General features: G+C 45.5%; 2 protein-coding genes across 2 annotated transcripts in view; both read left to right on the top strand.

Annotated features, from left to right (window-relative positions):
• The window catches only part of abca4a (ATP-binding cassette, sub-family A (ABC1), member 4a), a gene marked incomplete at its 3' end in the record, with an annotated part of 30,096 nt that extends 27,994 nt beyond the window's left edge, over positions 1-2,102 (top strand). The window contains exon 6 of the mRNA XM_083651883.1: positions 1,981-2,102. Within this exon, the coding sequence (XP_083508009.1) occupies positions 1,981-2,102 (122 nt within the window). The remainder of the gene's footprint in view (positions 1-1,980) is intronic.
• The window catches only part of abca1b (ATP-binding cassette, sub-family A (ABC1), member 1B), a 42,426-nt gene continuing 30,155 nt past the window's right edge, over positions 1,988-14,258 (top strand). Inside the window, exons 1-4 of the mRNA XM_083652291.1 lie at positions 1,988-2,069; positions 10,372-10,612; positions 11,528-11,667; positions 12,372-12,488. Coding sequence (XP_083508417.1) covers positions 10,381-10,612; positions 11,528-11,667; positions 12,372-12,488 — 489 coding nt within the window. The 5' untranslated portion in view covers positions 1,988-2,069; positions 10,372-10,380. The remainder of the gene's footprint in view (positions 2,070-10,371; positions 10,613-11,527; positions 11,668-12,371; positions 12,489-14,258) is intronic.

The raw sequence follows: 14,258 nt of genomic DNA, 5'->3' as shown, positions 1-14,258 counted from the left end.
GAGACAGGAGAGGTTGGGAAGCGTCAGAGCTTTGAGTCAGGGAGCCTCAGAGTCTTTTGTCTTCACGGTCGGGCAGAAATACAGCTGAGCCCCGCTGTCGGCCCGGAGAGAAGCCTGACTCACCAAGCTCCGCCCGCCTCCGCCCCGTGGGGTCGTCACCAGTCTCTGCCCCGGGGTTTTTAACAAAAGTTTGCATGCGTGCGACGTGTGTTAAGTGAGTTTCACGGGCCAAATCTTTTGTTTCTATTAGAAAAAATGAATGAAATATCTCCCCTGTCCCCAGCCGCCCTCCATACATTCATTCATTCACATTTTGAAGCCGGCATGACAGGAGAATAGATCAAATCAATCAATCAATCAATCAATCAATCAATCAATCAATCAATGCATTAGCTGTCATTGTGCTTGTAGACGTGCTCTATTTCGAATGAATATTGTCGTCTTTTTGGCTGTAATTCTCCACCCACTTTTGCTTTGTGCTGTTGAATCATTTCAGCAAAAAAGAAGAAAGAAAAGCATATTGTCTACTTTGTCGATTAATCGGTTAATATATGTTTGATTGATCAAATTCGTAATGCGTTTAATCAATTGTCGATTAATCATTAACACCAAACAAAAATTCATGAAGGCACTGATGAGGAAATTACCTTCCAGAAACCTGTTGCGTGGAAAAACACCTGGCCTGGCCCTGGCCTGAAAACACCCGGCCTGGCCCTGGCCTACTTCCCTGCACTGTTTCATTCACTCAATTACATGCTGCTAATTGAGTCATTTTGTATAACATTTATGGCTTTATTGCAAGAGGCAAGGTCGCTGGAAACCAGTCAGAACTTCTCAGAAGCAGTTGGAATGATTATCATTTATTACTCTCGTATAAAATACGGATGGTATCAGGAGAGACTTCAGAGATTGGTCCAAAGTATACTGGAGCACACACGGATTTAGGCCACAAACTTTACGAGATGAACGTTCAACGCCAGACGCGTCTTCATCTTATAATAAGAATGTATAGTGTCTGTCTGTGAGTGTCTGTGTGTGAGTGAGTGAGTGAGTGAGTGAGTGAACAGAATTGTGTTCAGCACAGCTATGCCATTTTACGTGTGATCACGCTGAATCTTTCAGAATTCAGGAATGACCTAACGGAGCCGATTGTTTTAATTTGGTAATTAGGGCTGACTAAATGGGCAAACGTGCTAATTAGTGGTCAAAATGACTCAAGACAGGTCAGCACCGTGGAGAGCTGCAGAGTGGAGGAGTCCACAGGTGCCCCAGAGTGGAGGAGGAGCCCATAGTTGAGCGGAGTTTTAATCAGCCAGTAAAATGGACTATGAAAACCCTCTGGAGAGAGAGAGGAGAGCCTACCGGCTGTCAGTAATACATTTTGTTGCCTTGTGTAAAGACACTTGTAGCAAATGTCTGAAGTCTCATACAAGATTGGCCTACCCTGAGAGCACCGACACAGGCCTACTACTCCTTGTGAGTTGGTTGAAGCACGTTAAACCTCTTCCTCCATCCAAAATACACATGGCAGTGTTGTAGTCAAGTCTCTATATCTCCAGTCCAAGTCCCAGTCACCAAAGAAGAGTCTGAGTCCAGTCCCAATTACCTGAGTCTGAGCCGTGGACTTACTGACATGAGCGTGACTCCACATGTAGGTGGAACACACCTGACTCCCCTTGCACGGAATTAGAAAAACAGTTTATCAATTAGCAAGTCCTAGTGTTGGAGTCGAGACCACCTAACCCGAGACCGAGACAAGACCAAGACCGATGGGAGGGCAAGACCGAGACAAGACCAAGACCGAGTTTGGGGGCTTTAATATAAAACATATGAGACAACTTTTGTGATTAAACAGCTCTGAGTTAAGATATGGAGAATTAGGTCAAAGCAGAGTTTTTCATTTCATTGTTACTTTAAGTGAATGTTGAAGGTGTACCCCTGAACTGTGTGCGTTTGCATGTGTGTGTGTGTGTGTTGCAGAGGACGTGCGGGCCGACCCCGAAGCCGTCAGACAGGTGGCGAAGGCGACCGACAACCTGCTGGACAGCCTGGGCCTGCTGGCAGTCGAGGTACGAACATCCAATCACAACACCCCTCTGTGATGATGTCACTGACTGGGTTCACATCTTTCACCAGTCCACAGGATGTGATGTAACATGACGGAAGCGCTATCCAATGAAATAAAGTGATGATGAAAGCAGCGTCCAGCTAAACGTTAAGAAGAAAAACAGTAAAAAAAAAATCAATGCAATGATTTAAATTGGGTCGTTTTTTTTAACACGTCAACACTTAATTTAATTGCATCTATTTGATGTAACGTTTAATTTTAGTCATTTTATTTGATGCAACATTTAATATGATAGCGTTTTACTCAATCCAACATTGAATTTGAACCAATTCAGTATTTCATTTCTTGTTTTGTTACTTCCACCCCTCATCGAGGCTGAGATGTTAGGAGAACGTTTGAGTCGGTCGGGTGAAGGCTCGGCCAGGATCTAAAATACTTTTCTCCACAGTCTCTCCTCCACTGGGACTCTATTGTTGTTTTCTCAGAAAGCTTCTCCACAAAATGTCAGGGTCTTTTTACACTCTGTCATCACTGTCATTCACCTTCACCATTGAGTTTCCTCATGCATGTGTGTTTCACTGAGGGAGACGCGGACATCAGCTGCTGGTATTTCCTGGCATTATACACGTTTCTCCTTGATGTCTGCTGCGTGCCTGGAGCGAAGCGTCGCTGCATTCGAATGAGAAAGGAAACGAGTTAAAGTCCATTTAGAGGAATACATCGTGATGTCCGGCCAGATTGATTTATAAAGTGCTTTAACAAAATGAGGGTTTTCACACAAAGTGATTTGGAGCAGCAAAGGACAAAAACAAGAGAGCACCACAAACACAGAGTCCAGTCTGCATCGAGCAGGCGGTTCTCAACGTTCTGAAGATCTGACGGACAATTTAGGGGACCCAACATTGATTGAGGGCCGTCCAAGAAAAAACAGAAACCAAAATAATTCCAAAACAAATGTTTTTTTAACAGCCTATTCTAGACTCAAAGTCACGTCAATTGTGAATCGTGCGAGAAATGTTGTTGTCTTTTCTGGAGGAGAAAAAAATCCCAGTTATCAAGTTTTAACACACGATCGCATGTGTGCACACACACACACACACACACACACACACACACACACACACACACACACACACACACACACACACACAGACACACACACACACACACACACACACACACACACACACACACACACACACACACACACACACCGTGACAGGAAGGCCTACTGGTGAATTCTGTGGTTAACCAGCCACTAGTGAGAAAACTCTTTAACGTAAGGTGCTTCCACAGCCGATAGAGTCAGGTCTCTACTCTCACTTGCAGAAACTGTACAGGTGGCTGTGTGTTTTGTTGGAAGTGGAGGCAGAGTAGCTGTATGGGTGGAGGCAGAAGTAGCTGTATAGGTGGAGGCAGAGTAGCTAATAGCTGGAGGCAGAGTAGCTGTATATGTGGAGCAGTGTAGCTGTATAGGTGGAGGTAGAGTAGCTGTATAGGAGGAGCAGAGTAGCTGTATAGGTGGAGGCAGAGTAGCTGTATAGGTGGAGGCAGAGTAGCTGTATAGGTGGAGACAGAGTAGCTGTATAGGTGGAGGCAGAGTAGCTGTATAGGTGGAGGCAGAGTAGCTTTATAGGTGGAGGCAGTGTAGCTGTATAGGTGGAGGCAGTGTAGCTGTATAGGTGGAGGCAGTGTAGCTGTATAGGTGGAGACAGTGTAGCTGTAAAGGTGGAGGCAGTGTAGCTGTATAGGTGGAGACAGAGTAGCTGTATAGGTGGAGGCAGTGTAGCTGTATAGGTGGAGGCAGTGTAGCTGTATAGGTCGAGACAGAGTAGCTGTATAGGTGGAGGCAGAGTAGCTGTATAGGTGGAGGCAGAGTAGCTGTATAGGTGGAGGCAGTGTAGCTGTATAGGTGGAGGTATAGCTGTATAGGTGGAGACAGAGTAGCTGTATAGGTGGAGACAGAGTAGCTGTATAGGTGGAGGCAGAGTAGCTGTATAGGTGGAGGCAGAGTAGCTGTATAGGTGGAGACAGTGTAGCTGTATATGTGGAGGACAGTGTAGCTGTATAGGTGGAGGCAGAGTAGCTGTATAGGTGGAGGTAGAGTAGCTGTATAGGTGGAGGTAGAGTAGCTGTATAGGTGGAGGCAGTGTAGCTGTATAGGTGGAGGTAGAGTAGCTGTATAGGTGGAGGCAGTGTAGCTGTATGGTGGTGGAGCAGTGTAGCTGTATAGGAGGAGGCAGAGTAGCTGTATAGGTGGCTGTGTGTTTTGTTGGAAGTGGAGGCAGTGTAGCTGTATAGGTGGAGGCAGTGTAGCTGTATAGGTGGAGGCAGTGTAGCTGTATAGGTGGGGCAGTGTAGCTGTATAGGAGGAGGCAGAGTAGCTGTATAGGTGGCTGTGTGTTTGTTGGAAGTGGAGGCAGTGTAGCTGTATAGGTGGAGGCAGTGTAGCTGTATAGCTGGCTGTGTGTTTTGTTGGAAGTGGAGGCAGTGTAGCTGTATAGGTGGAGACAGAGTAGCTGTATAGGTGGCTGTGTGTTTTGTTGGAGGTGGAGGCAGAGTAGCTGTATAGGTGGAGGCAGAGTAGCTGTATAGGTGGCTGTGTGTTTTTGTTGGAAGTGGAGGCAGAGTAGCTGTATAGGTGGAGACAGAGTAGCTTTATAGGTGGAGGCAGTGTAGCTGTATAGGTGGCTGTGTGTTTTGTTGGAAGTGGAGGCAGTGTAGCTGTATAGGTGGAGCAGTGTAGCTGTATAGGTGGCTGTGTGTTTTGTTGGAAGTGGAGGCAGTGTAGCTGTATAGGTGGAGGCAGAGTAGCTTTATAGGTGGCTGTGTGTTTTGTTGGAAGTGGAGGCAGTGTAGCTGTATAGGTGGAGGCAGAGTAGCTGTATAGGTGGAGGCAGTGTAGCTGTATAGGTGGAGGTAGAGTAGCTGTATAGGTAGAGGCAGAGTAGCTGTATAGGTGGAGGCAGTGTAGCTGTATAGGTGGAGGCAGAGTAGCTGTATAGGTGAGGCAGAGTAGCTGTATAGGTGGAGGCAGAGTAGCTGTATAGGTGAGGCAGTGTAGCTGTATAGGTGGAGACAGAGTAGCTTTATAGGTGCTGTGTGTGTTTTGTTGGAAGTGGAGGCAGTGTAGCTGTATAGGTGGAGGCAGTGTAGCTGTATAGGTGGCTGTGTGTTTGTTGGAGGTGGAGGCAGTGTGTCCTCCTGTAGCAAAGGAGGAGGAAGGCCACTCGGTTTACTTGGCAGGATCTCTATAGCTCTCCAGTGTCTTTGTATCCAGATTAAAAGCCTTGTTTTCCTCTGGAGGAGACAGATGACCGTGCACAGCTGAACAAAGAGAAGAGGTTTTCTAAACAAGCGATGGGGGACTCTCTGCTCTCTCTCTGCTCTCCGCCGGGGAGCGCCGACTGCGGCCGACTGATTTGCATCAGGAGGCGAAATGCTCGGGCCTAAAGACAACAAACAGACGCAGCGCTGCGGGGAGAACATGGAGAGCTGCAGTCACTCCGCTGGTGGCAAGTAGAGCAGAAACAGACTGCGCTCACATGACCCCTCTGGCGGCCATATTGGAGGTCCACAGCTCTGAACAGCTGATTGTCACTGATCTGATTGATTTAGTGTTTAGATCATGTCAGCTTGTTTGCAAGCTAGCAGTATCTGGTCTGCTAACCATTACTGTCTTGTTCGACGTACAATATGTAATTTTCTGCCGGGGGGCATCTCAAACTCAAAACAATAACAGAAGACGGGGTGTCATGGCGTCGTGCAGTAGCGTGGAATTATGCGAGCCCTCAGTGTTCATTGTTCACAAGGTTTTTACCGGGAGCCGATACCTGCAGACGTCTCCTCCTCTCCGAAAGCAGACTCTCTAATTACAACAGGTCAAAACGCTGAAAGCGACTTCACGTTAAAATCACTGTATCGATAAGTGACCTCTAGCCGGTATCGTGTATGAAACACGTCCTATTAACAGGTTATGTTTGTTCCTAAGTGATTAATATGTTTCTCCGCAAACGCGACAGCACCGGTTCTGCATGAACGTCACTGCCCCCAGAAAGCAGGCCCGCCCACAACACTCATGATTGGTTCTCCGATGCAAGGCTTCCAACAGCACCACCTAACGTTATGAAAAGATTTAAATAGTAATATTCTCAGTCTAACAGTAGTGAAACGGATTAAGACTGAGGGCTGAGTCTACCCCCATACAGTTATCATGAACGGGGAAATTAGCTATCGAGAGCCAAACCGTATTTTGTACCAAGCTGTAAACATGTTTATTTCTGCTGTAAAGTCGGGCATTTTAACATGGGGGTCTATGGAAAATTGACTCGCTTTTGCAGCCAGCCCTAATTGGCCATTCAAGGACCCGCAATTTTGGCACTTCCGCGTTGGCTTCATCTTTCCAAGACGGAGGTTGCCACTTGGTATTTACATGCCACCTGTCCCACCTATCCCCCTAACTAACACACACACACACACACACACACACACACACACACACACACACACACACACACACACACACACACACTCTCTCTCTCTCTCTCTCTCTCTCTCTCTCTCTCTCTCTTTCTCCCTCTCTCTGAATGCGTGCAGGACAGGATACATAATTAGACCTTTAATTGAGAGCATGTGGCTGTGGTGTTTTGTTGATATGAGTCAGCTCTGCCCGCAGGAACAAGAGGGGTGTGTGTGTGTGTGTGTGTGCGTGTGTGTGCGTATTTGGGGGGGATGGGGGGCCAGAGACTGGCATTTATTGAAACCACAGCGGGATGTCCATGTGCCAGGCAGCTCGCATCCGCAGCTCGGCCACTGCGCGGCCTCGCCCGCAGCTCGGCTGCTGCGTGGCCTTGCCTGCCCTAATGGCGTGCACGCAATGTCTCCATCAGTCTCTCCCCCCCTCTCTCTCCCTCTCATCTTCTCTCTCCCCCTCTCTCTCTCCATCTCCTCTCTCTCCCACAGTCTCTCTCGTGACTTTGTGTGTGTGTGTGTGTGTGAGTGAGTGAGTGAATTTATGACATCACTGATGATGTCATCAGTGGGATTTATGACATCACTGATGATGTCATCAGTGGGATTTATGACATCACTGATGATGTCATCACTGGGATTTATGGCATCACTGATGATGTCATCAGTGGGACAGACAGAGAAACAAACAAAGATAAACAGATAGACAGAGCCCTAGCTCCCATTTATATACTGATGATGATGATGATGATGATGATGATATTACATAAGTCACCCTCATGTCAGAGTAGGCTACATGTTTTAAAGACTTTCCATAAGCATAATTTCAGAAGCTTGTGGTGAGCTTCCAGTCAGAGCAGAGAGGAGAGGAGAGGAGAGGGGAGGAGACGGGAGGGGAAAGGAGAGGAGAGGTGAGGGGAGGGGAGGAGAGGAGAGGAGAGGGGAAGAGACGGGAGGGGAGGAGAGGAGGGGAGGGCAGAGGAGAGGTGAGGGGAGGATAGATGGTGGGAGGAGAGGAGAGGGGAGGAGATGGGAGGAGAGGGGGGGAGGAGAGGAGGGGGGAGGAGATGGGAGGGGAGGAGAGGAGGGGAGGGGGGAGGAGAGGAGGGGAGGGCAGAGGAGAGGAGAGGGGAGGAGAGGAGGAGGAGATGGGAGGGGAGGGGGGGAGGAGGGGAGGGGGGGAGGAGAGGAGGGGAGGGCAGGGCAGAGGAGAGGGGAGGAGAGGAGGGGAGGGGGGGAGGAGAGGAGAGGCAGAATCTGGGTTTTCTTTGTTTATGCTCTATTTCCAATTTCATGTGAAATGAGAAGAGTGTGGTTGTGCTCGCTCGTCATGTGGGAAACTCCCCCCCAACTGTCAAGACCAACTGTCAACCTGACAAGAGCTGTTGTTGCTACAAAAAGAAGCTACTGGTCTGCAGTTGAGAAGTAACATCTCAGTCCGATATTTACATAATTTACATACTTTATTAATATATAAATAAAGTATTACAACATTAAGCAGACAATAGGAGCACAAGAGGACACGTTTGACATTTGCATACTGAGTCACTAGCCAAGAGGGGTTCATGAAGGTAGTAAGGCCAGAAAAGAGACCCATATTTTTTTCCATAGGTTGCTGGTCTCCTCCTCACAATACAAGATCTTTTCAGTTGTACTATAAGATGTGAATGCATTGACCCATCACCCCTGTGACAGAGGAAGGTCACATTTCCAGTTTTGTAGAATACACTTTTTGTTTTTGTCTGATTTTTAATCCACACCTGAGACAATCCTCTTAAATCACAGAGCGTTTCTTTGCTCTAATGATCACATTACCAGGAGAAAACCTCGTATCTGTCCACTTTATAGGAACTAAGGAAAACTTGTTTTTGAGGGAAGTGATTCCTGCTCAAACGTCATGTTAAGGCGTTTCCAAAGCGTTCTGAAAGTGTTTCAGATAATTTTCTCAACCCACAGAGAAGCCTTTGAAATCCTTCTATTGAAATATGACAATGTTCCAAAACTCATTAACTTCTACTCGGAGTATATGCTTAAATTCCTCTTACTCAAGTGGATTTCCACACACCAGCACTTTTCCCCTTTGCGAAAGTCAAATTTCAGGGAAGTGCACTGTCCTTCTTCAGTTGGATATTTTGGTCAGATCGACCTGGAGTAACCTCTTCCCATCTCCCCTCACCCCGTCCCTCCCCCTTCCCCTCCGGCCGGCTCTCTGTTTTTCATCGCCTCCTCCTCTGCCGTTGTTTTGTCACGCTGCGGGTCGAGGAAACCTTTTGAAACAGGACGATAACAAACCATCTGCTGTACCTGCAGGAAGAGAGACGGGGGCGGGGCTGCATCCCCGAAAAAACGCTTTTCAGACTTTTTCCTCGAAGGCACACACGAACGGAAAGTTTGCCTATGAGAGGAAAGAGCTTCCCCGATTCTCTGCCGTATGGAAGTGGGTAAACCTCCATCAACATCTAAAAGTGACTTTGGCAGCAGAGTGGGAGGTGCCGAGATAATGGGCTCCGTTAAAAAAAACTCCAGACTAAGCAGCGCACACACACAAAAAAAGCGGGAAGTCACATGCATTTTTGTATCAGCATGTCGGAATCCACTCCTTCTGTGGTGTTAACCCCTCCGCAGCTCTGTCTCAACACCAACGCCGGGCACACTCTGTGTTACTGACCCGCTCTAGCTCATCGTTTTCTCCATGACACTCAGCTTAAAGTTGGGCAAGAATAAGGCGGTTGAAGTTAGTCATCAAGTTAGCTGGACAAAAGAGGAGAAATCTGTATGTATTCACTGTACCTGATTAACTTGAAACTAAACTACAAGGTGTTCATAACAAAACAGGACCTGATGAACATTGGAGAAACAGCCGTCAGCATTTAAAAACTGATTTTTCTGTCCTGAAACGTCACTATTTTTCAGTCTTTTCTAAGCAAATAAGATGTGTCACAATTTTAGCACGAACCACTGTTGTGCTTTAACCGTCCAGGGTTCATGGTCATGAAAAAAAAAAAAAAAAAAAAAAATCAGATTTTGTTAGATTTGTTCCAGGTGTTATCACTGCAAACACACACTAAACAAACAAAATAATATCATGTTAGAACACACACATAGGCAGAGAGCATCGGTGTTTGTTAACACCTGCTTAACGTGCCGGAAGGGTGGAGTTTACACAAGTTTAGACAGTCAGAGGAAAGGAGGTCAGACTGAGTTGAATCTGCGTCTCTGTGACGGACAGCTCACCTGACCTGGTCTGAGCTGGTACTGTAGCGATGTAAGTCTGCCCTTCTGCTGCTCCCAGTGGTGGAAAACAAACACTGAGTATTCATTTAAACAAAAGCAGGTGTCGTCTTTGCTTTTTGGCTCTGTGAAGTGTAACAGAGTGACGGGTCTGTCTCCCACCGCTCAGCTCTGATGGCTTTATGTTGTGTTTGTTTTGTTTGGGTTCCTGTGATTTGTTGCTTTGCTTTGTTTGTTTGTTTGTTTATAATCCACACGGGATCACTTTCTTTCTCCTCTGTGTGTTTTTATCACACTCTGGTTTCTCACTTCACTTCCATTTTTTGTCCCTAAAATGGAACTGAACCAAACTGAACCAAACTTAAAGACCCCCTAAAGTCATGTTTCAAGATGTGTATAAAATACTCTACTATGAATAAGAATTGGTTTCTGATGGTTTCCCCCACAAAAAAAGGTTAAATTATCTTGTTAAAATCCTTAATCCTTCTCCCTATTGATTAATTAAGGTCATTATTATTATTACTATGACGTCATTCCCTTGCACACTCAGGCCTCTCCCAGTCTGACCAGTACGTAGCTAACATCCCATCTCTCCCCCCCAGTTGGCCAGTATGAAGAGCTGGAGCGACCTGAGGAACGAGATCATCTTCCTGACGCAGAACGCCACCTCGTCGCCCAGCGCCATGTACCAGGCCGTGTCCCGCATCGTGTGCGGGCACCCGGAGGGCGGCGGCCTGCAGATCAAATCCCTCAACTGGTACGAGGACAGCAACTACAAGGCTCTGTTCGGAAACCACAACAGCAGCGACGACGAGCCCGCCTCCATCTACGACAACTCCTCCAGTGAGTTTTACACGGAACACGCACATCAATGACGTTTTGCTGCTCAGTTTGTTTTGGCCCGCCAAAACAGAAAACAAAATCTGCGCTCGATATTACCAATTTTCAAAGCTGTGGCGGGCTCAATTTTAAAGCTAGTGTGATGATTCTTATACCATATGAATCTAGAAGATCCAAGCAATCCATTGGGACCAACCATGTCAACCTAGCTTGTCGGTTCGCTTCATCAAAAACTATAAAAGCAGAAAGGGCAAGAGCATAATTTTGTCTCATGTCTTTATACTGGAACATTGCTGATGTGCAAGGTCAAATAACATTTGTCATAGAATGAAAACAATAGAAAACTGGATCTAATTCTAATTATAATTCAAACATGTTACAATGAGAGATACATGAGGAACATTTTTTGATACATCTGGGAACATCCAGAAGGTTCTTTGTGCTTATCTCTCTGGGAAGACAAACTCCTTTCTCAGCAAGAAACCACATTCTTTCCCACAGACAGAATGAGAGCGTAAATTCAATCCAAGAATATGTTTTACTGGCACAGGTCATTAATGAACCAATTCAAATAGATATATGTACGTTTGATAAATCACAACTTTGTTTTTATGCACCTGTTATTGAAAACATATACACATATTAAATACTTTATAAATTAGACTAAATAAATGCATTTATGCAGAGTTAACAAGCTATCTCTTTGTTTTTATTTGCTCTCATCAGTAAAACAATTTACACATTTTTTACTTTATAAATGAGACAAATTAAGTGCATTTAGCCGTTAACAGGCTCTAATTTTTCTCCTCTGATCAATAAAACAAACCGATATTTAAGATATACATTTTAAATAAAAGACTATGGAAGACATTCTGCAAATGTATTTGACCAGTCTTTGGGAATGACTGTGTCTCTCAGCTCCGTACTGTAACAGCCTGATGAAGAGCATGGACTTGAACCCGATGTCCCGGATGATCTGGCAGGCGCTGAAGCCACTGCTGATGGGGAAGATCCTGTACACGCCCCACACGCCCGCCACCCAGAAGATCATCCACGAGGTACGAAACAAGCGCTCCTCTGTCTTCACACAGACCAACAACCTGTAGCAATATAACACAACTTTTTATTTATTAAGAATGATGTGTTCCACCATTGTAAGTACGTGCATGTGGGAGATGTTCCTACAATATAGTATTATGTAGTTACAATACTTTCCCATAGGTTAATACACAGGTTGATACACTGGGATAATGTTGTTAACTTTAGTTAATTGTTTAATTGTCTTAGGGACAGGAAGGGAATTGTCTCACCAGGGTGGGAATTACACGGATGGCCATGGAGGCCATGGCCTCCGTTGCCCCTCCCTCTGGCTGTGATGCCCAGAGTTCCCTAAGGCCACCTTGGCAGTGCCCTGCTACCAGCCTGCTACTGTCAGTGTCAAAGGATGTGTAATTGACTAATTAAAAAATAAATCTTCACCATCAAAAATCTCTTCACGATATCGATAGAGCAATGGCCTTTGTGCCCTGGCATGGGGCATGGCTTGTGCCCTGAAATAATTGCGACACTGAAGGCCAAATGGCCTTGCCCCTAAAATGACGAAATTCCCTCCCACTCATGTTTTTTCCTTATTTTTTTGCCGTTACCTGTTAATTCACTATTACAGAAAAATAGGCAATTAGGGAGAATGCACATTCAATTATAGTGGGGCAATTGTGTTGACCATGTGACTCCACCTGATGTGTGTGTGTGTTGTGTCCAGGTGAACCGGACGTTCCAGGAGCTGGGTGTGTTCAGGGACCTGGGGGGAATGTGGGAGGAGATGAGACCCAGAGTGTGGAGCTTCATGGAGAACAGCCAGCAGATGGACCTGATCCGGGTAAGCAGAGCCACTCTGCCTCTCTGCTCTGTCCCTTTCACCTGCTCTTCTGTGTCAGCGATCTTTCTTTGATTGATTGATTGATTGATTGATTGATAGATTTTATTCGACAATATAAAAATAGATACACGATACGAGCTCCATGTACAATATTAAAACTGTCAAGGATAACACAAGAAAGCTAGTATGCTTATTTCCATTGTGGAGGTGGGTACAAAGATAATTGCCAGCAAATGGCACATGACAAACCATTACACGACCTGAGATCACTTTGGATCTGTGACATATCACAGAATATGAGAGAAAATCAATTTAACTCACTCACTCACTCACTTCTGGCACTGGTTTTGGGCTGCTGTATTGGGCCCAATACTGGCCTCTGGTGGAGAGTCTGGTGCTTTTGTTTTTCTGACCGCTTGCTTTGTGATTTGACCTGAAACAAAGCTAAATGTGTTAAAGACCACAGAGCTCATGACGGGAAGTTATTCTTGCTGACAGCGGTGCAAAAACATGATGTCAGCTAAAGACAGACTGACTCTCCTGAACACACTCACAATAACAGGCCCTAAAGAAAGACTGACTGTCCTGAACACACTCACAATAACAGGGCCTAAAGAAAGACTGACTCTCCTGAACACACTCACATTCACAAGCCCTAAAGACAGACTGACTGTCCTGAAAACACTCACATTCACAAGCCCTAAAGAAAGACTGACTGTCCTGAAAACACTCACAATCACAAGCCCTAAAGACAGACAGACTGTCCTGAAAAGTAAAAACACTTACATTCACAAGCCCTAAAGACAGACTGACTGTCCTGAAAAGTAAAAACACTCACATTCACAAGCCCTAAAGACAGAGTGACTGTCCTGAAAAGTGAAAACACTCACATTCACAAGCCCTAAAGACAGACTGACTGTCCTGAAAAGTAAAAACACTCACATTCACAAGCTCTAAAGACAGACAGACTGACTGTCCTGAAAACACTCACAATCACAAGCTCTAAAGACAGACTGACTGTCCTGAAAACACTCACAGTCGCAAGCTCTAAAGACAGACTGACTGTCCTGAAAACACTCACAATCACAAGCTCTAAAGACAGACTGTCTGTCCTGAAAACACTCACATTCACAAGCTCTAAAGACAGACAGACTGTCCTGAAAACACTCACATTCACAACAAGCTCTTGTTTGCCAAGTACAACAGACACATGAGACACATGATCCTGGTTAACTGGTATTGACATATTACAGATACTATCATTACTATTACCACCTGATTAAATACAATACTGGATTGTGTGGTGAGAATTTGAGTTTACCCTTAAATAAGTCCAATGGTTGTAACAATGATGTATTTACAGAAACAAAAGTCTAACCGGATCCGGGCCATTACAGCTTAGTACCCCTGCCTTCTTGAGCTAGCAATGACCCCTTGCTAGGGGCGTTGATGGCTTTTATAAACTCTGAACAGAAGGTCATACCAAGACACTGTGTCTGCAGTGCACAGTGCCCCCTAACCCCAGGAGGAGTAATAGCAGGCTAGTATTATCTAATTTATCCACAATTGACACAGGAGACGCAGAAAAAACATATCAGGAACATACTACTCTTGTGCAGTCAAAATTAATTTGGAAGCAACATCTGATTGGGAAATCAGGGTATCAGGACCAAAGTTCCCTCTAAGCTTTTTGGACCTATGGCTAATACTAGTTGACCACATTGACAAAATAATATCTTGTCAGTCATCGGTTATTGCTTCTGTGTGCTT

Source organism: Poromitra crassiceps (genome assembly GCF_964638095.1).
Source record: "Poromitra crassiceps genome assembly, chromosome: 15".
NCBI lineage: Eukaryota > Metazoa > Chordata > Actinopteri > Beryciformes > Melamphaidae > Poromitra > Poromitra crassiceps.
This window is presented reverse-complemented; position numbering and strand designations above follow the sequence as displayed.